The sequence below is a fragment of the Colletes gigas genome, unplaced genomic scaffold (assembly GCF_013123115.1).
Source record: "Colletes gigas isolate AHSC1104 unplaced genomic scaffold, ASM1312311v1 Colletes_gigas_Sc00010, whole genome shotgun sequence".
Classification (NCBI taxonomy): Eukaryota; Metazoa; Arthropoda; class Insecta; order Hymenoptera; family Colletidae; genus Colletes; species Colletes gigas.
Genome location: NW_025106639.1, coordinates 7,965,387 through 7,992,267, shown reverse-complemented (window position 1 = coordinate 7,992,267; position 26,881 = coordinate 7,965,387). Strand labels below are relative to the sequence as shown.

The 26,881-nt window shown below is 48.0% G+C and overlaps 1 protein-coding gene across 1 annotated transcript in view; it reads right to left on the bottom strand.

Annotated features, from left to right (window-relative positions):
• LOC122397922 (dipeptidase 1) overlaps nucleotides 1-26,881 on the bottom strand; it is a 56,864-nt gene that overhangs the window by 9,401 nt on the left and 20,582 nt on the right. The window contains exons 3-8 of the mRNA XM_043397420.1: nucleotides 23,425-23,557; nucleotides 17,246-17,396; nucleotides 14,370-14,439; nucleotides 5,827-6,003; nucleotides 5,639-5,723; nucleotides 1,187-1,262 (exon numbers count right to left, since the gene is read on the bottom strand). Of these exons, the coding sequence (XP_043253355.1) occupies nucleotides 1,187-1,262; nucleotides 5,639-5,723; nucleotides 5,827-6,003; nucleotides 14,370-14,439; nucleotides 17,246-17,396; nucleotides 23,425-23,557 (692 nt within the window). The remainder of the gene's footprint in view (nucleotides 1-1,186; nucleotides 1,263-5,638; nucleotides 5,724-5,826; nucleotides 6,004-14,369; nucleotides 14,440-17,245; nucleotides 17,397-23,424; nucleotides 23,558-26,881) is intronic.

Sequence of the window (26,881 nt, the reverse complement as noted above, 5' to 3'; positions counted from 1 at the left end):
GGGTAGTTCCGGGAATAATCGCCTCTCTTGTTCGGTCCGTGGCCGGATCCGTTCCGGTTTCCCGATAAAAGTACGAAAACGTTGCTAACCGGTCGTATTCGATCAGTGACACGACGATACCTTTCCTTTCTGTTTCACCTTTTTATAGCGCGGTGTGCAAATGCGCGGCCGCGTCGCGTTCACGTTGGTTTTTTCGATCCCACTCCGGCTGCACATCGCCACGCCCATGCGTGTTTTTCGCGCGGATTCCGGAAAACCCGACAACTTTTTACCAGCTGCTGTTCGCGCTCTTTTTCCCCTTTGCTTCGCGCCTTTTTTTCGGCCGCGGCTTAATGGCGAGCGCCGCGATTCCAGCCTCGGGCAGGTGTAACGTGTCGGCCATTTCACAAATACCGACGAACGACACGCGTGCGTTTCCATCGATTTTTTTTTTCTACATCCCCTCCCGCGCCCCGCGCTTTTGTTTCTCGCGACGATTAAATTTTATTAAATACTTTTTACCGAAGAGTCGCGATACAAATGAAACGAAACAACGCGATAATGGCTCGCTATGTTCGCCGGAGAAAAGCCGCTTTCGATGGTTTGTGTAATATTTCTGCGCGCCGCTGTCCCCGGTACAATTTGTTTTAATAGAATTTCAAGCACAATGAGTGGATTGGAATTATTTGTAACTGCGTGCCGATTACGCAACGGCTAACGATTTTGCTGGCCGGGGTGAATGTTTTTCCAAAGTTCGTACTGTACAGTTACAAGGTTTACAATTTGGTACTTCTCCCAACGTCGAAAGAAGTTTCAGAATTTATCGAGCGACACGGTTGTTTAGAGAAGGTGGACACGCGTCGCATTAAATTTTTATGGGAAGCTGGTCACCGTAGAAAAAAGAAATATCGCGTTCTTTATGACCGTTGCACGGGTGTCTCGTAAATCGCGCGCAGTATAGAGAAAACAGAAAAAAACAGCGCAAGGAGTCGGAACGGTTTGGTCCTTTTTCGAGCATTAATTCGTCGTGTTCGTTAAAGCTTGGCTCATTTGTTTTACGCGGGCGCGGCCTAGCGTGCCCTTCGGTGATTTATCGCTAGACGAGAAAGCGTCGTGCAAGCATATTTTTACAAGCTCCCGGTGATGATCCGAGAACAAATTGTACAGTACCAGGAAGAAAAAGGGTGAACGAGGAGTCAGGACTTACAGATTGATCCCGTCGTATCCGGCTCCTATTCCGACGTGATCGATTCCAGCGACCGCTCGCACGTGATCGATGTGGGCTGCAACACACCAAGATAAAGGGCGAGATTATTTATCGTGCCATGAAACCAGTAACCTTACGATCCATTCGTCCTGCTACCGATAATATCGTTAAATTATCGGCAAGACATATTTAATTTCGAGCGTTTCTTTAAAGAGACGTTCGAACAAGAATAAACAGCGAGGCGGAAAACATTTCCTCGGTTTCATCGTAAGCATTCTTCTATTTATATTTATCGTCGCGCGTATCGGTTGCACACCGTCCAAATTCAAACAGTTCGTTTCAATCTCTTTCTTTGAATCATCGGGACAAAAGGGCGCGAATACGATTTAGCTTCCAGAAAACGGCAGGGGGAAGAGTCGAGCGAATTTAAACCAGGCTAACGAGATTCCAAGGCGCGGAACTGCGAGCGTTATAACCATTCTTCTCGGTACGTTTCTCATAAATATTTCGTTACGATCCGAACGTTACGAGCCGGTTGCCGTATCTTGTTGATAATACTTTTAATTGCATTTCATTTGCGGCGTTGTATCGTCTCTCCGGGGGGACGGGAACAATGTAAACTCCATGAAACGTCGATATCGTTCGCCGTTTAACGCGTTAAACTGATTTCGGTCCTTGGCTCAATTTGCGCTTCGATATCGCACAGCACACGGATGTAAAATTACTTTATCAACGATTAAAAATATTTTCGCGACCATTTTTCAGTTACGCCGATAGCAGCTATTACGCCGCCGTACCACAAACACGCGTCCCGTAGTATTGAAAAGATACCGATAATTTACACGGGAATAAATAAACGGATGTACTTATTTACACAAAAGCGTATCGTAAGCGTAACGTCGCGTCGAATCGTAAATTCAGGTATTTCGATCGCGATCCGAGCGAAATTGAAAAACTGAATTACGTGTAGCTTATATCTGTATAGAATTCGTTGTACTACGAGTGTCCGGTAATTGTTCTCGGTTGAAGGATGATCCTTCTATTCTATACAGGGTGTTCGACCAACCCTGGGAAAAATTTTAATGGGAGATTCTGGACGCCAAATTAAGACGAAAATCAAGACTATCAATTTGTTGATCGAGGCTTCGTTGAAAAGGTCGGTGGCCTGTATATGTTTGCACAGATGATGTGGAAGCAGTGATCCTCTTGCACTCTTGTTAGAAAAGATTTCTGACAGAGTGGCGTAGAGCGTCCTCGAGTCTGACGTCGTATTCGTAAAGTACGAGGATGTCTCACCGCTTGGAAATAAATTCCCCCAAAAAGGGAGCATATTTGCAACGGATCGAGACGGTGTAAGGAGACTGGTGTCCCTAAAAAATCCACGTGTACACGGTAAGCGGCGAGTAAGTAGGCGAAACGGGCGTCTCTTCGCGATCGTCGTATCTGTAATTCGTTTGAACTCGACGCCGACGGGCGTATCTACGCTGTGCATCCGACGTTTCGCGGAGGATCGGGTTCTGCAAACACCGGCATCGCGAGCCGCCTTCCGCGCGGTAAGTGCAAACGCCAGTAACACGCCAAGGTAAACGCGAGTACGTGGTGCATTTGACGCGCAGCGCATCAACCAGACCCGTGAAAATTGCATTATTCGGCGTACGTAAACGCCAGAGTGCGCCGGCTCGAAATGCCGCGGTCACGGCCGGGGTTCGGTTATTATTAACCGGCTGGTAATTGTTGCGCCCCGACCAGCAACGTGCTACTTGACCAGCAACCAGAAATCAATCACAACAGCAACGTAATCCCGATGAGAACTGTCCAAATCGTTACTGCGAATCGGTTTAACGACGCGTTCCCTGCTCTAGAACCCCGTAATTTCGTTATTCTTTGGTTTGTTTTCGTTTCGAGCCACGGAATCTATACGACCCAATTCGTATCATGAATTATGGAACGTGTTTTCTTACTATTTGAAATCTCCTTTGTACGTTTGTTGTTACAGACAATCAATTATAATTATAGCAATACTGGAGACCTTGTTCTTTGGTCCTTATACGCGGCATCAGAATTCAAAGGAGTCTCGTTACACGATCCAATAAAATACAGAGAACGGGGCAAATAAGAAGTTGGTAAACGAGAGGCTGAAAGTTTGAAACAAAAGTTGCGATTTAATCAGACCGTCCTCTGTCGCCGTTCGTTGCCTTATTGCTCATCTCATCGGCTCTATCGACTCTCTCCGGAGTGGAGATCTGGTCGCCATTCCGCGAATACAATTTATAACTGCTAGGGTCGGGAGTGGTTGCCGCGGTATTTCGGTTTCGACTTTTATCCCTTTTTTTTATTTCGACGCGCCCAACGACGATATTTGCTTCCTGTCGGATACGTTCGGAATTCCTAGCACCGCGGTATAAAGCACTAACTGGCAATCCTCGATTCGATATTTCGTTTCGCGAAAATCACTTGCTAACATTGCCAGCGGAATGTTTCGTTTTGGGGGAAATCAGAGTCCAGGTGGCAGCGTTTTCATCGAACGTTGCGTGAGAGGATATATCGGCAAGTATTTCACAGGCACAAAGAGATCCAGACTCAGAGGGATTTTTATTTAAATCTCACATTTGACGTTGTAAACAGAATTTCATTTGACTCTTATTTTTGACGTTCTCGTTGAAACATCGTCGAATCAATTTGAATGGCACGAAATAAATTTCGAGCACATTTTTATATATTTCGTAAGCACAAATCTCGAGAGCAGCCGACCTAGGATTGAAAGCTTTAAAGCTTCCATTGACCGAATTGCAAATATAATTACGAAAAATAAACTTGAAAACGAAAGCGCGACTATGATCGCAGGACCGTCGCGAAAATCCAACCTTGTTTCAACGGATGGAACCATCTTTCGTCCTTCTTCTTCGGTCTGATTCACGCGTACGCCTCAGCATCCGCATTGGAATCCCGAATAATACGTCGGAAAAGTTTATTTCGAAGAAGAGAACGGGAAAATGTTAAGTTCCGCGGCGCTCGCGTTGAAATTCTAAAGTTACCTGCGTTCGTGTCTCATGCATCACAAAGGGTTCGCGGATATGAAAGTGCAATTGCTCGTTGCCACCTTTCCGCCGCGGTTCAATTCGATGAGAATTCTTTTTTCTTGTCGCGGAATCGCGCCGAGAGAACGGGTTGCTGCATAAATTTGATCTTGGCTCCGTGTATTTCGTTTCCGGGGCAGAAAGACGAATTTTATTCAAAGCGCGGGTCGTTCGCTCATAAATATATTTTTACCTTGTGTTTTCGCCGCGAATCGACGCCTTCAATTTCAACCGTCAACGACTGTATTTTTTCTTTCATGTTCCCGGTAGAATTCAAAGGGTTCGAACTTTTGAAAAGGAGACCCGTCGTTGAAACTGAATACGCAAAAATATGACGATGGTAGAGGCATTAAAAGAATCTATTCTTCCGTGTGCAGCACGAGCGCGTTTGATTGGGAAGCAAATACATGGTTGCATATTTTTCTACGAACTATTATTCCTATTTATTCCTGTGTTTGCGGACGTCGATAGAACGGTCGAGAAAGCGTGACGAGCTGTATTTATTTTGTCTCAACGAAACTCTCTCCGTATCTCTCACGGTCTTCGATTAAAATTTGTTTTATTTGTTACTTAATGGTATAATTTAGGGGGTATAGCGATGCCCCATACCAGTTAACAGTTAAATCGTAAAGTATACTGTCTCGAAGATATTTCTGCACCCTTACGGATGCACCCTCTGGATATTATTTTGCCAGCGATTACTTTTTGTTCTCCATTCGTAAAATCCGGTCAGAATGGTTGTGCAAGAAAATTGCCGGCTGTACCGAGATATTCTCAGCTCCATTGAGAAGACGCGGGGGCGTTCAATCTCCAGATGCTAGGTGGCTGAAAGCCGCGGCTTGGCTGTGCGAAACCATATTAACGAGAGAAAGGAAAAAGAACAATTTAGACGCGATTCCGGCGTCCCCTTCAATTAGCTTTTATCCTAGAATATGGGACGGTGATAGCGTCGCGGTCAAAACGACGGAGAATAAAAGGCAAAGGCAGCGTTGATTGGAGCAGGGAAGAACAGAATTAGCCGAGGGACTTTATCGCCGCCAATGGAAACGGTTCTAATAAACGGAAACATAAGCCGCGCCATTTACAGGGAGTTTTAATAATAGCGAATTTTGAAAAATGTTAGACGGTCATTTCTTTTCATCGACTGGTATTTGCGAAGAAGCACTCAACAGTTTCTTACGCGTTCGTGGAAAAATTCTGAAAACGCTGGAGTTAGCATACATTTGTGAGTAAAACTATCGCGATCGGGAGTCGAGTTTATAAATATATATGATATTGGTACGTTCCATGGTGTCCGTACGCCTCGATAAATTTAACTCTCGATAGTTTTGCTCCGCGATCTGCATTTCGCGGGAGGAGGTTTTGAAATTCTTACCGGCCACGTCCTCGAGCGTCGATTTCTCGCCGCAGCTGATGAAGTGGGGGTAGAAGGATACCATAACTATACCGTCGGTGTGCGCCTGAAACAGAGGAAGCCGACGATAACTCCGGAGTGCAGTCGTGGACGTATCGAGTCTCTTTAAATTCCGAAGAGCGGATGGTAGAATCGATCACATAACTCACCAAACGTCTAAGCGCATGGTCAGGCACGTTTCGCGAGGAATTGCAGAGTGCATGGGCGCTGCTATGGCTGAAGATAACGGGTGCCCTCGAGGTCTGCATGGCTACTAGCATCGTGGGCACCGAGACGTGGGACAGGTCCACCATCATTCCCAGACGATTCATCTCCAGCACGATGTTCTGGGGGTGAAAAAATTCGTATCGTCGGATAATTACGAGGCTAATAAGTCTCGGGGATCGCGAGCAACGGATATCCTTAAGAGCCTGATAACGGGGCTCTGGCTTACGAGACATTACGGTCTAAAGTAGCTCGAGAGGTCTCATAGACGCGTTAAAATCGACGAGGCCATTTCGCGGATTTACCGACCGCTTTCAAGAATCGAAAATCCCGGATTAACGACGGCTTAAAGCGACCTCGGCGACATTATTCGAACGAAAACGGCGATAAGAATGGAGGTAACGTTTGCGGAGCTTTACGCGACTATCGGGGTTGATCGTAACGTCGATACAAAAGTGTTCTTTGAAAAGTTAAACAGAGTTCCGTGACGCTGTCCGCGGCACGGTGAAATTCTCTTTACGTACTGTTCCGCTTTGCAGCTGGCTCACGCGTGATCCGTGACACTTATTGCCGGCACCGTTCAATCAGATTGAAATTCACGACAGACGGTGCGCCTCGGACGCTTTGTTTTGCAAGGAATTCCGATCCGGGAACGGGAAACGCCCGGGATCCCGTGGCTCGACGCGTCCCGAATTTTGGCAGACATTTTCTCGAAATTTCCCGAGCCACGGTTTCGCGTTAAATTTAATATTTTCTATTCCGACGCAGTGATTTCCACGGTGGCGTCAAGATTTTCAATAAACTTCCGCGGAATTCCAGACCCAGAAAACTGTATTTCTGTTGGATAAGAGATTTTCGATAAGTCCTGCCAGGAGAGTTGCCCCCGTGACGGGAAATATCCTCCTTGATATCCGCCGTCAGGCCTCCGCGACACGACTCCTACTACAAAATTCGATTTCACTGTTGTCACTTGTCATTTCTCTAGAACAAAACTAGATACGATTCTCTTCCTCCCGCCGTGACCGTATCTCACCTACACCCCCGTTAATTCCGACTCTGTTACGTTTCTTCGTTTCAAATCATATCAATGCGTATAGCGTCTTCTTTGTACGAATTTCGCGGCGTGGAAGGAAACGATTACCGGGCGAATAAATTCGCGAGGACCCGGCAGGCTGTATTTACTCGTTAACGCTCGCTAATAACAACATTAGGCGAACGATTCATTCCCGAGACGTTCCCGGGCGTAGGTCTGCCGGAAACAGAGTTATCGTTCGCATTCCAGGAGCATTCCCGTCCGTCTTTCCGGGGAACGTTGCATCCATTAAACGCGAATGCTTTGTTAAATCAGCACCGTCATGGACCGAATCTCTCAAGATTCTAGTTTATCACGTTTCTCGGGCTTCTCGTTTCGAACTTTCCAGCCACCCCCCCCGCATCCGTTCCCCGCTCGTCGACGCGCGGATATTCGTTCCAACCATAACGCGTATTCTCTCAGGGTTCTTTTCGCCAGTCGACCCAACCCCGTTCCGCCGAAATTCGTCGTTTCGAAGGAAATTAGCCGAAGGACGAATTTATCGCTAACTGCAGCAGTCATTATCACGAAATTAGAGAAGTTTCCAGTGCCTTTCGGCGAAGTAGTCCTCGTTAGACGCGGAGAGAGTGTTATCACGCGAATCCGGAGGATTTCTCGCTACTGTCTTTCGCGCGGAACGGTGCATCCGTTAATCGAGAATGCTTCGTTTGAGTAACTACGCGATAAACTTCACTCTTCGGCGTCCCTCCTCCCCCCAGCCCGGTTTACAAGTGTTTCGTTTTCCTAGCGAGATTTTGCAGTGATTTCAGCGAGTTGTTCGTTTTAATTAAAGCGCAAGGTTCTTTAATCTGCATATACCCAGGGGAACCGTCCGTGGAAAACAACGATCTATAGAATTTTGATGAAAAACACGAGACCAAAGAGAAGTAAAGGAGGGTCGCGGAAACATCCATTAAAAACCGCTTGTCCGGCTAGAGGAACGAGAAAACTCGAAGAATCTCGCGGTACGGAACAGGAGGGGGTGAAACACGTGCGAATGACGCGCGATAGGGCGATATTTGACTTCATAAAAGTTCCGGGAGTACCGTGTAGACTCCGGTTGGTCGGTTTCCTCCAGATTATTCCAGCGATATATCATTCCAAGGCTCTCCGTTTTAATTCAATCGCGCTATTCGTCTTCGTCCGTATTGTTCCGCGGTTCGAAAGCTTTTCACCGGCTTTGGAACCGCTTCCATTCGAACAGACCCGGCGTTTCCTTCAACCGTCGACGAGGGACATCGACGTTTCGCTGTAAGAACGCGTACAGGGGCGTTTAACGAATGGAAAACGGCGCAAGTTTCGAAAAGTTCCGGCGAACGTCGTCGAATTGGCCTTTCGCGATACGCTAGCCGGCTATTCGTTTCTTCCAGAGCATAAGTCACACGACGGTTACGTTTCTCTTCGACCATTCGACGAATCCACCCTCGCGGATCCCCGGGGGAAAAGGTTTCGTAATACTCCGTGTCCACCCGACCGTCCGACAGGATGACGAATAGGCCTTATTTTTCGCGTGTGCTCCCAGACCGGTATACGTTTCCCCGTTTATTGCTCTTTTATCGTGTTAACGCGATTCTTGCTGAAAAATTTCTTCCACCGTACGGCGAATGGAAATAATAAACCGTGTCCACCTCGACGAGATCGCGCGCTTCCCAAGTTTCGTTTAAAAGTTGAGCAGATGGTCGAACGACGTATCGTGTAAAAGCGGAGACAGAGCCGAAACTCGGGCCATCTTCCCTTTTTATCCGTGCGTGGAAAACAACGGGGAACCTCGACTTTCGATCGAGCAGTCGTCCGGTTGGCCTGTTCTTCGCGTACGACGAAACTTCCCTCGATACTTTTGTTTGTCAGCCGGCGATATGGTTGGCCGGCAACTTTGCCCGCGAAACCGTCGATGCACGGTGGCCTGTTTAGACCGGCAAGTTTTCGAAACAAGTCGGCAGCTGGCCTCAAAAGGGCGGCTGGCCTCCCGCGAAATGCCTTCCAGAACTTAACGCCAGGAACTCCGAGTCTGCGGCCAACGATCGCCCTTCGGACCTCCGACATTGTCCAGGACGACGATTCGCAAACCGAGAACTGCTTTCGCCGTCCAGCCACGCGAACGGCTTAATCGAATCGCCTTCGACGACGTTCAAACCGAGAAATCGCTCGACTTGGCTCTGTTCTCGATCTCGCGTTTCACCCTTTGCTGAAACTTCGTCAAACAAAAATCTTTATATTTGTTTGGTCTTAGAGATGGAGGAGTTGGTGGGTTATGCGTGTCCTCGATCGTCGGTTAAGCGAGTGTATATATTCGGTGGTAAGCAGGGATTACGCCGCGAGCGGCGCGTTGCAATTCATAACCAGGTTTTTCTTCCATTAGCCCGTTTATTAACTGCTTGGCATGCAAATACCTCGTAGAGTACAGCATCGCGGGTGAATCTCGTTCGTAGTTCTCTTAAATCGCTCGGCTAAGTCGCGCTAAAATCCCGAGCCGCGTCCCTAATCCCGGAAACTTCCGTTCCTTTATTTATTAAAGAGATCGGGTAAGGACTCGGTTGGTGTGCATTGCACGCGTCGAAGTGAAAATCGATCCGCGGGAATGTTTGTCGAGGACGTTGAAGGAGGGAATAAGCGTAGAAGTTAATAAAGGACCGGTGTTTGAAAGTTTAGCCCCGTTGATGAGACAGTCTATAGATTCTCGGAATTAAGATCCGGTCCGAGGAGGAAACCATAATGCAGTTTCGAAGGTTCTTCGCGCGGTGGAGTAACTGCTAATACTTGGCGGGTGAAGTTTCGTGAAAACAGAAAAAAAATAGGAAGGAACGATGGAGACCCTCGATGTCCATTCCGTCGTGGCAATTAATATCGATGGAACGTTCGGGTTAAAAAAAAGAGTATATCCGTCCACCTTTCGCCGCGTGTATTCCTGTTTCTTTGGTAACTTCTCTCCTCTGTCTCGCAACGATATTACCCTATTGTTCTCCAGGGTCTCGATTCTACGACACGATAAATCATGCTTCTTCCGTTCTCCTCTTCTCTTTTGTTCCGTTTATTATATCGCCGATTCGCTCGGTGCCTCCAGCGGTGTAATTAATCACGGAAACAAATAATCGATCGCGTTCCCGTTCCACCCCCTCCTCGTGATACTTAATTTGCGACTTAGTAGCCGCGTTGAAAAGATAATAACTCGTCGGGGCGGCGTCGAGGTATAATCGAACAAGCCGGTTTATTCTTCTCCCGGTAGAGCGTGTATCTTGTTTCGATTTGTACAGAGGCAATTAACCGAGGGTGCTTTTAGTCAATAGAGAGCCAACGATCCGTGGATATCAGATATTTCTTGGTACTGTTTTTCAGCGGCGTGAGAATCCACGCGAGAGGTCACGTATTCCGTTGAAAAATGTACCTTGGAAATACGAGGCGAGGAGCGGTTCTCGCGTTAACCGATACCGAACCTCCTGCAACGCGTTCGAAACACGTGGCGCTTCCAACAACCGGTTCCCGGTGTAATTACTCCTCTCGAGTTATGTTTTCTTGAATTTGCCGCGACTTCCGGGTCGTGGATCACCCACACATTGTTTGGAAACCGACGTCTGGTTAGAATTACAGCCAGACTCGCTCGGAGTTGGACGGGACCACTAAATTGTTCCGTTCGGAGGAACTCGTGTTTATCCTTGCGTTCAAGGGTGGGGACGCTCCGCTGTTCAACCCATTTTTTTGAAAAGAATCTTGCGCCTCGTCCCTCGAATTCTGGCTGCCCTCGAGCCGAAGGGGCTGACAAAAATTTTGGCAGAATGAATTTATGTTTATCCCGCCGCGGAATAACGATTTAACCCAGGAAGCGAACTCTCTTGCCCCAACAAAGGGAAACTGTTTCTCCTCGGTGCTCTCCGGCTCCATTCTTCCTCGCGGAGAAAAGTTGCCGCATCACGACCGAATACAGGATTACTCTCCCGGCCTTTGAAGACAGGAACGTGATAACCTCGAAGGGGGCGAGAACAAAAGTACAAATTTTTCAGCATCATCGAGGAGCAGCTTTCACGGCGAGACGCGTTTCTCTTTTCCCGTCGAGCACCCTTTTACCCGGATATAAACGTCTCTCTGTTTCTCGACGTCGTTCCATCTTCTTCTAAAGGTGTCCCGGGCGTGTCGTTTACGCGCGTTCGAAACGTTTCGCGGTTTCGTTCGCGCGAAACCGGGGGCAAGGGAGGAAGAACGATCGACGGAAAGAGCAACCGCGGACTTTGGCGCTTGTGCCGTGAAAGACTCGATTCAAAGAATCTTGGGAACGAAACACAGTTATCGATATCGTTGTACGTCGACGGTAATGGAAGGAGCTTGGATCCGATGTTAAATACGGAGTATTGTGGCGCGAGAATGGCGGAAGGGGGTGGAAGTAGCCAGGTAAAAGTATCTGCCAGACGGTGTCTCTTCTTTTCTTGGAGGGACCGCGCGGAATTTTTATCGAGTACTTGAGAGAGCTGTTTATTACACGGGTGTGGGTGAGAAATGGCGTAGCCGCCGAACGAGGTATAAAAGAAAAGTGGAGGATCGTATATAAAACGTCTCGCTCCGCAGATGAGGCCGCTTGGAAAAAGAGCCGATTTTTCTCGGGGGTTAGACGCATTATATTCCGGAAAATTCATGCAAAACGCGTTTAATACGTTCCAGGTAGCCGTCGGTTATTTATTCGGGAAAGCAGCTTCGCGTTATTATAGTTTGGACCGTTTGGAAATCAAGGATCCATAGGTATCTCGTAGCGTTTCAGGCTTTAAAATAGAGGCTCGCCGTTAGTCGATCGTTTCGTTCCTTTTTTCCGCAAACAGACGGAAAGTTTCGTGGATAATGCGGCAAAGTTGCGGAACGGGAAGTCTAGAGACGACGGAGGACAATCGCGAGGGAAGCATCCAAAATGATCGATCTTTCTCATCTCGTTTCCGCCACATTTTGACAATAAATTTTACTAATTTCAGTGTGTATCTTTTCAGGATGGAGTCTCGAACAAATAAGGTGGCTACGGGAATCGAAAGTTCCACAGTTTCGTATTGGAAAATCCTGCGGATTAGAGGCGGAGGAACGGACGATCGAGTCGGGTAAGTGGTATTCCATTCCTGTTACGTAAGTGAAACAAATGCACGGACATAGTCGACCATTAACGAGGTTAAAGCAATCGTAAGCGGTCTTCGTTAAATATTTGAGCGACCTTCCGCTCTTATCTTTCCTTTCGTCTCGACCGCGGAATTTTTCTTCGACCAGAGAGTCCAGGTGGGAGTTCCCGAGTTGTTTCTCATACATTTAACTTTCTTCCGTCTATTTGTCCATATCTCTTCCTCCGCGGAGTCCGCCCCGAGAAACTTTTTCAGCTTTTGTTCCAGCTGTTACGTACAAAGAAATTGCTTATAGCTACTCGCAGCGGTGTATTTTCGCAACGGGAATTTGCGAACATAATTTCGGACCATCCGTCGTCCTCCACGGGTTCTCTGTTCGCGGAGGAGAACGATCGGTTTTCTGGGTACCCGCACCGCTCACGGCGAATAAAACGTAAACGTTTGATGAAAGTAATTGGATTACAATGAAACTGACTAAACGCAAGAGACGCGCCGGCAATATTTTATCCCGGTTCCTACGGTTCTTGCCCATAGGGCATGCTTCCAGTTTATATCGCGACCACGTTCTCCAAGTCGTTTCTCATATATTCCTCTTGCCGTTGGAAAACACCCCTGGGGCTGTCTGGCGTTTTTCTGGCGTTCAGTAAATGGAACACGCTGCCGTAGCGCTGCTAAGTTCACCAGTATTCACACTTAAGGGAAAGAAACGGTGAACTGTAAGTTCGTCGGTGGTCTTAATCGTCGGAGTACGATGTCACTGTCGTCGTTAATTACACGGAACGCTCTATCCAGGTGTGCTGTGTCCTGTCGTAAACACACTGGCGCCGATTGTTATCTTAGAAAATCGTGTCTCCTCTCGAGACATTTCACGCTCGTTCGGCGTTTAAATTTGCAAATTGCGAAATCCACTTACCCCGTCCCCTTCCACTCTGTCTAATAATCGAAAGAATTATTCAGACTTTCCCCCGAAAGAAGTGGAATTGCCTCCCTCGAATACGAAAGCAGTCACACGCTCGTACGTTTCGGAAGGTCGCACCGACGTCTCCGACGTTATTTGTCATTGCGTTTTCGAATATGGAACACGCCTCTGGGACCATCTCGCCTTCCATTTTCCAGAGCAAATAAATTTATTTACATAGAAAGACAGAGATCTCGAAAAACGTGAAGTTACTTCGTAAATGAGGGATCCTGGAGAATTCTGAGCGATATCGGAGTCGTTCGTGATTTCGAATGGCGGTTCCGGGCACGGTTTAAAATGGAACCTCCATCGTTCGAGCTATGCGCGTTTAAAATGCGACCGATTGTTCTCTGTGCTGATCGATGCGGGCCATAATTTTCTTTCGCATAGGCGCTACGTCGGGGCAGGAATTCATGAATACTTCGACGCGAATACCGCGAATAGTGGCGGGCAATTTTCATAAATAACTCGCGCTCGAATTTTCCTGCAGGAGTTTCGAGAGCCCGCGGTGTCGAGCAGCTCTCCTAACTATTTTCCTACATTTAAAGCGTGCGGTCGCTGCCCGCGCGAGCCGAGTTTCGAAACGACCGCTAATCTCTTCGGTTCACCGTCCCTTAAAACAGAACGACGGCGTCGTAAAACTTGAGAACACGTTCCCTCCATCTTGCCGTTTCTTAACGCGACAAATACGTGCAAAATTTCAATAAAAGCGTTCGTATACGAGGGTTCGTGCAGAGTTTTGGGCTCCATTTTCGACCAGGCTGGGGGTCTCAGCATCCGCCGTAATGGATACGTAATACTCCGTTGCAACGAGAGCATTCTGAAAGCGGTTCGGTCAAATCGATCTTTCTTACAAATTCCCGCCGAACTTCTGATATTTATGGCCGATCGATCTGACGGGCGGGGTTAAAAGGCGCGGTAGATTTACGATCGAAGTCGGTTGAAAACGCTCGACCGGGAAAATGTCCGTTTTGCGACGTGGCTGGTCGGAATAGACAGCCAGGAGGATGCCTTAATCCACCGTGTAAAACACCGTAGTTCCTCGTCACTCTGGAAAATCCTCGTGGAATAGGACGAAGGACGCGTCTTCCTCCGTCGACCTGACAAAAACTGGACCGATTCGCCTAACCAGACGCTCGTTTTTCCGGTCACGGTCTGTAATTCGTGTCAATTACCACGGTAACCGCCGGGGGCTATAAGTTCGGGAGCAGAAAGCTTAATTTTCACGCGGTCGTGAATCGCGAGTACGTTTCCCTCCCCCCTGAGTTTTACGTTTTATATCCGGCGAGTGGTGCACCGTTTCTCGCGATATTTCGAGGAATCGATCGCGCTCGAGGGTGAAAAAAGTATATATTTTTTTTTTCTTGTACTCACCTTGCCAAAATTGGAGAGACCACCGATGCGAGCCACTTGACCGGGTTCATCCGCTGTGCTGCATTCTGCCCTAACGAACCAATAGGTCAGTAACTCATTGGCAACAATCCTCAGCATTAGTGTTCTACAATGCCCTTTAATCATAGAGTTTCATGTCCGCAATACTAAGCAACGCGGCCGGAATTGTTCCCTCGATTAATGACCGCGGAGATTCCGCCGCATACAGTGTACAAACGTCTTTATTCGAAACGTAAATACCTTCGAATATCTAGTCACGGACTCGGAAGACTGCGGTCCGTAAATTGCAGACAATTGTTTCGCGGTACTTCTACGGTAATGCTCGAATCCATTGCTGTTCTTACATGAAACTACAAATATCAGAGCACGCGAAGTGATGTAGAAATGTTTTAGCGGTCCATGGACTTCGATATCCTCTTAATTGATAAGAACATCGTTTCGCGAGCAGGGAGCTAATAGTTTCGATTATCCCGACGAATTTGCCTACGACGATAACGGTTTGCAAGGCTGATTCGCAAATGTCTATCACGTTGATAGGATTACAGAGGAGATGTGCGAGATTCGGACCAGGAACAGGCTTCGAGGAGCCCAGGCAATTCCTGGATGATAATCGTTCGCATTAACGCGATGTTCTGTAAGTTAGGAAGCAAAACTATACGACGCATTGTGATCTAAAACGCGAAAGAGTCTATTAAAGTTTATTACTCGAAGATCTATTTATCTTTGACAAAGGTCCAACGTAAAAATTAATTCGACGTAAGAAAATCGCGATACGAAGCATTTTTTAAAACGCTATCCAATTTTTTTTAGCGTCTACGAATGCTTGACCATCTTTTTGCCCGTTTCACCCCACGATAATCGATCGTTTGGCGGTCAAGCAAACGGAGAGAAGCGAATCCCGGGGAAATTCTATTAGCGCGCGACGCGGGGAGAAATCGGTCAGTTTGGGGGTGGAAGTTTTCGTCGCGAAATCCGGGGAAATTGCTTGCTCGTTGCTCGACCGGGACAACGGGGCGTGTAGTCGAAACCACCCCTCCTCGTAGATATTTATCAGCGTATCGGGGGAATCTATCGAAGTCGTAAAACGCGCGGTCGATCCCGGAAACACCGAAACGCAGATAATATTGTTACGGTTCCATTAATCCATGGATGATTTATCGTTCGGTTGGTTGCGTAATTCGGCGTATAAATATAAAGGATGTCGGCTTTTACCGGCGGTATAAATTTCATGGCCACCGATAAAATCATCGATCCTCGGTGTCGCGTTTTCGACTTTACTGGCACATTACTTAACGCGTCGCGGTCAACTCGCTGGATTGTCCTTCCGTTTACGAACTGGATACCAGAAACGACAAGGTTTTTATCAAACCGTCGAAACAGTTATTTTCGAAACCTTTCCCCTGATTTAGCAGGTTAACGCGAATTCCACGCTCGAGAATTGAAAATTAAAACCTCGATTAAACTCTTTTTCGCTCTCTATCGACCGTAATCCCCGAGCGTCGGGGGAGATCGGCTTTAAAAATTCACGCGGTACACCATTATATCAACGAAACTGAATCAGTCGTAATTTTCCGGGGACACGTTTTAAAAACTCGTTTGCATAAACGTCATTCGGTTCGAGTCGAGTGTTCGAGCGTGACTTTTTCCGGACGATAAATCGCGGCCCTTCTGCCGCGCGGAAAATTACGATACCGTGCAAAGAGCAAGGAATTTCTTTAGTTTCCATTCTCCGACGGGTTTTAAACGTACCGGCGTGTCGGAAACGGTTTTAATTTTGTAGCCCGTGTACACAGGTGCAAAATAAATTCGGACCGGGTACCCGTGGGGACGCGCGCAACCTGTCTCCCGCAAAAGCTGTCGGTTCGTTCGCGACGTTTTATTGTTCTCCGCCCTCTTTTCTGCGTCGTCAGTTTTTCCCTTGCTTAGTTGCAGTCGGTGTCGCCTCGTAAAAGGGAATTCGTCCATTGTTTGTTCTGGAATAACGTTTCTGTCGACGCCCGGGTGCGCCAGCTGGTTCGCGAGCCGGCTCGTAACCCTTACGTAATTCCGAGCCTCTTTTAAAACAGCCATCCGATCGCGACAAAAACCTATCGTTTCCATCGTTCTCCGCCACTTTATTCCCGTTATCTTTTGCTGCTTCGACAGCACGTTGGCAGGAAGAAAACTGACGGGCCGCGAGTAGATACCGGAAAGAGCAACTCGTGATAAACGACACGGTTACGTAACGATTCTACACAGGAAACTCAAACCTTTTCCGCGATCAAACCGAGCTAGAATTTGTTTAGTCGTTATCGAAGATTAAAACTGGTTCATTGCTTTAAAAGGGGGCCGTCAATCGGTGGGACACGATAATTTCGAACCGAGTGTTCGGTTTTATTCGGTCGTGTACAGGTACAGGGATACTCTAGGACGTGGACGCAATGGTCGGAAAAGTTTCGAGGCCGTATCTCGCACAGTTCCTTTATTACGTCATTTGCAGTACACTTTTACTGCGCAACGATAAAACTGCGCCCGCATTCATCGCGCGGTGTACGCGACAACTATCTAGCGCGTTTCTATTTCACCAGTTTATGCGAAACGTTCGCGGCTTGTCTCCCCGTTATCTTTCTGTATTATATGAAAACCGTGTTACGTTTCGACGGCATTTTCCACCGTTAAATCGCGCACGAAGGGAAAACACCGATGATCGATGCGCGACCGTGCAACGACACGTTGCGCCACTCGTCGACGAAGATTCCCAAGATACCGGGTACTCGAACTACGTATTATCGCGCCATTTTCTACTCTCGATCGCTGCTTGGCGCCGTATTCGCGAAAGCGTCGTCGCGATTAACTATTATCTCAGTTGGTAAACTCACCAAGGCGTGTTACACGTATGAGTGAGGGTGAGATATCTGGCACCCAACTCGTACAGCATCCTCAGAACCGCCAGGCTCGCACCAACCGCGTGGCCTCCTTCGACCCCTATCAGGCTCGCTAATCTACCCTCCTTGTGCGCCCTCTCGATACCTGAAATCACACGTTGCGTCTCCCTTAAACGGTCTCGATCGTCGTTTTATGCTCCCAATTGTACAGGGCTAGAAACTCGGAATGGATCGTTTCAACCCCCTTAAGAATGCACTTTCAATAATACAAATGATGGCGCTACTACTTTGGAATAAATGTGATAGTCGATAGAGAAGTTCGTTGGGTATAATGAACGACGACGTAGCGGTAGAGTCGGGGTAGGCGGGGGTCGATTGATTGCTAAATAAAGTTCACCTTCGATCGAGTCGATTTAATCAAACGATTTAAATTACTCATCGGCGGACGGGGGCGTTATCTCGCGGATCATTAATTACCGACCATAAACGGGCCTCGGTTAATCCCCCCACGGCCGCGGGGATAATGGAACCGCGGGGGCTTTCGAAGAACGGCCGGAAAATCCTCCTTGCGGCCGGTATTTTGTCAGTATTTAGTCAGCGCGCCGCGAATTCGATTTCCCCCGTCGTTTAATCGTTTTAATCGAGCCCGGGCGTGTAAGGGCGGGCTATCGGGGAGGGGGCCCCGTGAAATCGGATTCGCGGGCTCGGTGTCGTTTCGATTCGATTAAAACACCGCGTACAAATTGCGTTAGGCTCGCCGGTTCCGGGGCACATCGACAGAGGGGACGCGGGCGAGCACGCGTGTGCATCCATCGGGAAACAGAAACGCCATTTGTCGCGGCAGCTTCAACTTTTCCGCCTTTGACCGCGCTCGCGAACCCGGTATCCCCTCGAGTTCGCGTTAATGGAACCCCTGATCCTCGTGCGGCCCTGGGAATTTACACGCTATGAATTCGCGCGACCGCGTGTCGTGTCTCTTCCTTTCCGCGCGATCTATTAAAACTTTCTCGCGGCGTCGTTCCGTCGATAATTCGATCTCGATACACGCCAGTACTTTGCCGTAATTCGCGTTACGCGGCCAAGTCCACGACTCTTGCGCAAACTTATCGACGCGAACTGCCTCCACCGCAATTACGAAGAATTTCACAAAGTTCCGAGTCTCTGTCAACTCGCTATTGCGACGACATGCTTGTCGATACCCGCAGAAAGGAATCGATACGGTCCAATTAACGGTGACGCTTAATTTAACGCGATGACCAGAGAACTACCCCCGCTGTTACACCTCGATTTCATCGAGCTTTTGTTGCTCGCAGGCGTTAAAATCTTCTACAACTTTAATATGTTTGAATGTTGCTTGCAAGAAGTTGAATAACGGTTCGAGGGCGTACCAGCTTGGTGAATCGAGCATCCCCTGTCACGGTCATTTGTTCTGGCAAGTTTAATTTCCCCGACGAGCGAACGTGCCCGACGATTACGCTGTATTAAGCCCCTAATGGAAGAACAACCGAAAAAGGAATGCCGGTTGCGAGCCTTGCACCGTCGATGAACTTCGATTTAGTGCGCTCGCTGATTTATGGCACCCCTGCTAGGATACTTTCGGACTCCAGAAGCGTCCGCGTGCGAGAGTATTTCATATACGAACGCCTCTGGCCGATTACGTTCGCGTAGACCCAAGTTTCGACGTTATCGGGCCGATTCGGAACCGTTCTTCCATTTACCCCCGGAATTTCTGATCTCTCGCATTCATGCCTCCATTCTTCCTCACGGGGTGAATCTTCCACCCCTCCCGGAAGTCGGTTTTATATCCCCCCTCTGTGAGTCGGAGGTTCCATTGTCTGGTCATCTCGTAAGTAACAGGAATTTTCTTTTGTACTCGAATGATACAGCGATTTATCTACGATTACTAATCCCTCGCGAATCCTTTCCAATATTTTACCCTCGATTCTTCAACGTTCCCTTTTGCGAAAGAATTTCGTCTAACCGTGTATCATAAATCTATGAAGTTTCATCCCCCGTTTTTACTACCCTCTGCACAAAGAAAAATAGACAATGCGTCTAGCTCGAATAGGATTCTTGCGATCGAAAGAAACGACAAAAGATACATTACAACCCTCCCAGGAAGGGAGCAACCGTGTCGGTTTTAAATTAAAAGCCGACTCGGTCGCGCGAGCATTGTAAACGGGAGCACCAAGTTCGTCTCTGTCTTCCATAAATCCTCGGTCTCGAACTCCCCGGACGACTCCAACTATTGCTCTTCCGAAGTAACGCTGCGAAAGTACGTTTTACGTCGAAAGTTTCCAGACAGAAGCGTCGATCGGTCGATGTAAACACACCTACTTTGTCTATCGTTTCTTAGAATTGGCCGCCGTACCGATGGTTGTCAATAAGTCGTAGATAAACGGTCACGATCTTGACGGCTGTTGTTTTGGGTTAGGCCTGGTACGAACCGGATCCTGGCATTCCGTAGTCAGTCGGCTAGTCGCGTTTCACGAGTCTCTGTAATATTATTCGTTTCTCGTAAATTCGCGATTCACGTTTTAACGCGTTGACCGATCGGTGGTCATCGGTGACCGGTGTGCAGCCTGTTGCAATACTGTTTACGGTGGAGGAATGGTTTTTATTCAAACCATGGAGCATTGTCCTTCGCAGTATTCTTCCAATGGGGTCTTCAATGTAAGTACTTTATCTCCATTACAATAAAGTGTTCGAAGAATGATTAAATAATAAGTTAATTAGTGAGTGTATCCAGTTAAAATTCGTGATACGTGATATATACGAAAGTTCAATGATTTCTTAAAGATTCCCAAGCTCGGCTATTTCTTTAATTAGTTGCCTGTGTTAGGACGGCGAGAAGTAGCTTGCAAAATTCGAACAATCGGACCTTTCTCTGTACGAGCGAAGTATGTACCACCGCGTATTGCATGTCCATTTACATATGCATGTGCATGCCGACATGCAGTCGCCGAGGTTCGGCTTATCGAACGAGCCGGGTCGCCGGGTACGGCTTGACATTTTTCCATTTCAGCCGGAATTTACAACCGGCTGCATCTTCCCAGCTTTCCCGACATTTTCTCGTCGGATTCGCCGTTCGCGCCGCGCGAAACGGGACAAATTATCGCGGCGCAGCGCACGAAATCGCGATCGAACGTTCGTCGATACGCGTGGCTGTTAAATTCCGACGCGAGCGAAAGCGAGGTCAGATCGCGATCGACCCTTCGTTGCATCCTTTGAAAATTATCCGCCGCTTTTCTCCCGTAATGAGTTTCCCTCCGACTCTTCCTGATTCTATCGACGATACAGGTATCGAGTTTGGGGCTACCGATTTGTTTGGACGAACAATTTCATTTTCGAAGCTTGTGGGGTCTGAAAATTATCCTCTTGTAAATTTGTAGAGACTCACGAAGAGTGGAATATTTTGTAATATCGAGTAGCAAGTGCCTAGCGTGCACCTTTTTCAGAACTACTTGTTCTTCGCTTCTCGTTTCTGTCAGTCCCGTCGAGTTGTCGCGATGCCAAAGGCGAAGCAGCTCGTTTTTATCCGATCCCTCATCGATTTACAGCAGTTTCTCATCTCCCCGGCAAAAAAAGGTGACGAAGGATGATGGGTTTAAAGCGGAGGGTCTCGAATCGAAAATGAAGCGAATGGAATTTCGATTGGCAATCCTGTCCGTGCCCGCGTTAACGCGATATCCTGAAGTTTATTAGCTGCTTGTTGAATCGGTGTCGGGCGAAACCAAATTTGATTTGTGATTAACGATTATGATCACCGTGTAACGGAACCGGTAATTAATTATTGCAATTACTTACTAATTACTAATTATAATCACTAAATAACGCACGTAATCAAAGCGAGTGTGAATCATCGGACTCGATTAACTCGTTACCCACGAAATTGTTACATTTTCAATTACGAGCGTATCGATCGATTAATTATGTAGAGTTTTGGCCGTTTTTGTCATCGAGTTACCTTATCGCGATATATTTCGGACAGAATTTTCTTCGGTATCGATAAGATTCTATCTACACGGTTTCGAGAAATTGAACGAGGTCCGCGCGTGCATCGGCGTCAGAAACCGTTTATCCCGTTTTCCTCGTTTCGCTGTATTTTCGCCGTTTCATTGTTCTTTCCCGTTTCCTGTATTCCATATTAGCAATAACTTGTCGTCAAATTGAAGCTCGCGTTCCGAGCGCTTTCGCTCGTCGGTTCGATACCCGGCGGGAATTTCTGCAGAGAAAGTTTGCCAGAAAATCGACTTCCTCGCTCCGTAGATCGACGGTCTCGTTTCCTTTCTATATACGGCGACATTGCCTCTCCTCCATTTATCTTTTACTCAACGTTCGAGCAAATCATCGCGAAATAGGTTTGCCGAGCCTCGTAGCTCGGAAACTGCTCGTTACATCGAGAGAGCGACGCGTCGTTTCCGAACGAAGGCGTCTTCGTTCACGAGTTATAGAATGCTTCGAAAATTTTTGAAGAACTATTCCACGGTGACGACGACGTCGATGGGGGGGGGGGGGGCGGTGGGCGGGCTCTTCCAACTTTTTCACGACGTCGAAAGCCGTACGGTTTCAATCGCGTTAATCAGACGCTGGCGCCGGTCCAGCGCGTGTGACCGAATCTCGAAGGACCGGCCAAAATGCAATTTTTAAAGCAAACTGCCTTTTGCTAATACGCTACATCTAATATATACCCAATGAAACGGTTCGTTTTTCAGAAGCTGCAAAGACTGTGAATTTACTGCATCGGAGGGAACGCACGTCATCAGCTACGAACGAAAATAAATATTTAATATTCCCCAGAAATCCATCCGTGGATCTTAAAAATCACTGCTTCGTAGTCCACCTCAAAATCCTCCGACGGTTCTTTCCCAAACTTCGTCCTATTTCCGGAACTTCTTTCCAAAGTTCTGGGAAAGTTCTATTTTTCGCAACTGCGGAAAGCAGTTTATTAACTCCGCGAATATTGCGTCTTCCAATCTGGGTTTTGTAATAGCCACGATACTGCATCCGGTTTCCTCCTGGACTTCCGACTCCCGGCGAGGAATTTTGCAATTTTTTAATATGCTGCAATAATGGTATTGGCTTCGAAGCATCGATTTGCAAAGAAACGATTCCAGGATTTTTGTGTGCCCTTTTGCAACGGTGCAATAAAGAGGCCGGATAAAGCGAGGCGAAATAAAGGGAAACTGGCGATCGAGGTCGTTCCCCGGGCACGTCAGGCGGACCTAATTCTTCCGGTGGGGGTCAATTTATCCGGTCGGCACGTCGCGGGTTGCTCGGTCGGTCCGCGTGGCGAGAAATTAATTAAATTCGAGGAAGGCGCGGCCTGGCCGAGGCAGGAAGATCCGCTCGGTGGATTTTTCGTCTTAAAGCGGAAAAGTCGAGGCATTCTTTTCGCGGGCGTGTGCCAACAGCCGCCGCGCCTCCCCCTGACATTGGCATTCCGCCAGGAATTCTGGCGGTGTGTAACGTTGGACGGCCCATTCCGGGAACAAATAGAGGATGGTAATTCCCGACGTTCGTCGACCTCGAAGCTCGATTTCATATTCCTCGCGTGTGAAGCCTCGTCCTACCGAGATCCTCGACATCGACGACTTTCGAACACGCTGTCGGCCGCGCCGGGCTTCGAGAACGCCGATCTTACGTTTAATATCGTAAACTGTGCCACGATGCTTCGCTTTGGCTAAAAAAAGATTGATCGATGGATCTCGCCTACGAACCTCTGCCGCGAGTTTCTCTGCACTCGTGCAGGGATTCGTTTATTATTAACTCTTTCGTTCCGGAGCAACGGTGCGGGGAAATCCACCGCGAGCGTGCATTTTTTAAACCGCAATCTCTGACAAATTCGTTCGCGGATTCCGTATGATCGCATTAACTATTTTTCTCTCCGCGTTGCCAGGAAATTGGACTTCCGGGGTCCGTAATTCGCCGACGCGAAGCTGCGTTTAACTCGTTGCCTTCGTATATTTTTTTTGTTTTTTTTATTCAAACACGCGAGCGTCAGCTTTACCGAACAATGACGCAGATTCGGCATTAACTTGTCAGCAGGGATATTCTCTGGTGCATCGAGGCAACTGCCGTGTAAACACGGTCGACTCGACCGTTTCGTGCCTCGTCGCGCCAGGAAAAACTGGGATGTAGACACAAAGAGGTAGAATCGCGAAATGGCCCACCTTCCGCCGTGGTAACGAGGACCATGCTTTCAGGATGCTTGTTGACCAACCGGCGAATCAGGTCGATCTGCTCCAGGGCCAGCTGGACCGAGTCGAGGTACTGGGAGGAGCAGGGCACGTAAGCTGACCAGAACTGCAACAGAGAAGAAGACAAGAAGAGTTGGTGAGTCCTTGTGGCAAACCATTGTAACAATATTAAAGACTTGATAAACCCTTTGTCTTCCTATCACGATCCAAACGTGGAACTCGATCATGGCCAAACCATGGTCATTTAATATTTTCAAATAATAATAGCGGACGCGATCGTTCCGAAATCCCCAGTATATTCGCCATTTTCGCCAACGTTGGCGGGAGGGCGAGTTTTTCCTTCGGGCTCGATAAATTCCGTGCTCGATCATGGCAGCCCCACGGTTTCGAATTAAATCGTAACGCAAGGGGTTAACCGGGCGCGCGGAGATTTACGCGAAACCACGGAGAATCGAAGTCGTTGGTTGGTCGCGTGTCTTGGGGGTTTAAATAACGGCGGGTTGCGCGCCGTTGACACGGGTTTCCGTGTCCGATAATCGGCAGATCGGAACGCCCGGGCGTAAATATAAAATCCTCCGGACTCGTTACGACGATAAACGGCCGTTTCTCATTTCGATTCGCGATCGGATAGACCATTGGAAATAATTAAAGGGCCATTACGCGGCCGCGCGACCGGGGTGCTTTGAATTTTAAATCTCGGGAATATCGGGACTCGTAAATAAGGGAGTATATTTATCTCCGGCGCCTCGAGGCGAGCACAAGCTAAGAAAATGTATTCGGTTGCTTGGGGGAAGGCTCTGAATTAAACCGATGTATCAGATCCGGGGGATTAAACGGCCGCTCGTGATGTTTCGTACGATTTGATAAGGGACGCTACGGCGAACGTGAGCTCGCATAAAAATCCCTACCGCGCCACGTTTTTATCGCTGTTGAACGCTCGACACGATTATCCCGCGACGCAGCTTCGCAAATAAGAATAATTAGAAAGTTTGTCCCTCGCCATTGGCAGTTGCCACTCGTTCTGCTCCACGACAACAAAGAAATTCTCAACTCTTCTCAGATTCTATCTCTGCCTATATTTTGTGTACTGTGTTTCTTCAAAGATCGATTAATCGATTCTTTAACATCGAAACGGGTAAGAATTACGCGTAACACGGAGCGTTAAGATGCTCAAAGCGATGCACGGTTAAACGTCGCGCGGATTTCCGACAGTCAGCGAGAAGGATTTTATTTTTCAGACAGCCGCGTTTCGTTCGAAGCGACCTATACACGAGTTGGCAAAGTTTTTAGCGTAACGGCGTTGGACGAAACGTACGTCCGGAGCGTGACATAAATCGAGCTGTCGTAAATCAGCCGGCGGCGCTAAAATTTCCTCCACACCCCTCGTGTCAGCCGGGTCGTTTCATTCGCGACAACTTCGCTTCCTTCCGCGTCGCCTCGATCGTGGTTGTCGCGACCCCCCGGTTGCCTTCCCGACCGGAATCTTTGCCGGCACGATTTGCTTTTACGTCGCCGCGGCTTAAAATACCTGAATGCCGTGCCTTTTGCCGAGGGCTAATTGCGACACGACGATAATTAAATCCGCGGTCCCGCAGCTTCCCGCTTTGGACCCGACGCGTAACGTTCTGCTCTGTAACCGACAGCTCCTCGGGGACTTTTCGCATTTCCCGTTTACGCAATCGTTCCCTTATTTCGCTGATAAATTACCAACAGGCTTTACTCGCGACACGAATTAACTCCTTGTCAACGGTTGAACGGAAGTCGAGGAATCTCAAGATTTCAGGAGAGAGTCCTCATAAATTCCACCCCTACGATACGAATAATTTTTCACCATATTCGTGTAGCTTGCACGAGCTAGGGGAAATACTGAGGGTTCCTCCCTTAACACCCCAAACAAATATTTCCTAGTTCCTCGATGAAAAAGTCCTGCGACTCAAGTTTTTTATGTGGTCAGTTGAGGCAGCCATCGTGCCGCAAAGAGTTAAATGCGCCGAAACGTTGCGTGTCGGGAAGCATGGCGGAGGTTCGCGCCGTCTTTTCCAGCGACAGTGAATTAGGGGACGATGCGCAAATAGCGGACTGTTTATAGAAGCTTTTTTTAGACGTCTCGCGCGTCTCGTTAGAATCTAGCTCACCTGGAGTTTTAGGTCAGACGTTTTGTGAAAACGCGTCAACGTGTGGGGACGTCGTTCCCTCTTCCGCGGAGCGTTCTCTTCTTCCCGTCGCTTTGCGCAAAATCGAGCAGCAGTCACGGTCTGGTTTTAGGTCAGACGTTTGTAAAAATATTCACCGACCCGCCTACGGAGCAATCGCGTCGTGTCGTCCCACTTTATAGACGAGTTGCTCACACCGGCGGCGATCTTACGAAATTAGAAGCCACCCTTGCTCCGCAAAGGTCCTCGAGACGATTTGAAATCGTAATGGATCTAAACGACCAATTTTCTTTAAATTCGGTTACGTTTCTTGTTACTCCGAACGACGCTGGTCGGCCCTCGAGGGCAATTTTTGGGATTTTTCGGATTCCGTCATCGAACGTCGAGTTTTAAAATGCTGTTCGACGCCGCAGCGCGTTATTTACTTTATCACCCTATTTCGTGCGCAAACTGTTCCAGAAGAAATTCCATAAACGACGGCTTGCTCGGATGTCTGCCCGTTCGTTCGGTAAACGTATTCTCCGCGCCACGCTTTTATCGCGAAAGATACCCAATTCCCCCGAGGACCGAGCGTTTTGAATAGTGTACACACTCGAGTTATTTCGAATCGCTCGGAATTCACTTTTGGGACGCAGTCGCTAGAAACCGCGACCGATTGCTCGGGGGGTAGGATCCGCCCTCCAGTTACAATCGAAAATGCTCGCTGAGTGTTCCGAACTTTCGATGCAACTGCGCCTGCATTTTGCTCCGATGCGCTCGTTCCCTGGTGAATTTTTGTCAAGTCCGTCCGCAAATTTACCCGCCGCGCAAAGTGATCGGTCCCAAAACTTCGAAATTAATTTCACATGGTCGAAAAGTCAATCGTGGAAAATAATTCGAGTTAGAAATGTCGGGTGTCCTTTAACGTCTTCTATGATCGTGCAACGTTTGCAAAAGAATAAGGGACTCGCTGTTTTGATCGATGGTGTGGCTCGATCTCTTCCAGGCACTCTATCTGACACTAGTTGCAACGAAAATGTAATTTTCTTCGGTATCGGGATGGAGATAGGCTGTTTCGAGTCCATGGGGAGTGACATCGCGATCAATGCTCGGTAACCTTTTCGCGACGGATGCCTTCCCCCGTCTGAATTAACCAGGACAGTGATGGATAGAGTTGGGAGCAGTTTGCCGGTTCCTGTACACACTCGCTGTCTCTATATTATGCATACACTTGTGTATACGATGTCGTCTCGGTGGACGTAACCGGCCAGTCACCCCTTTCGTCTCTATCTAAGCCA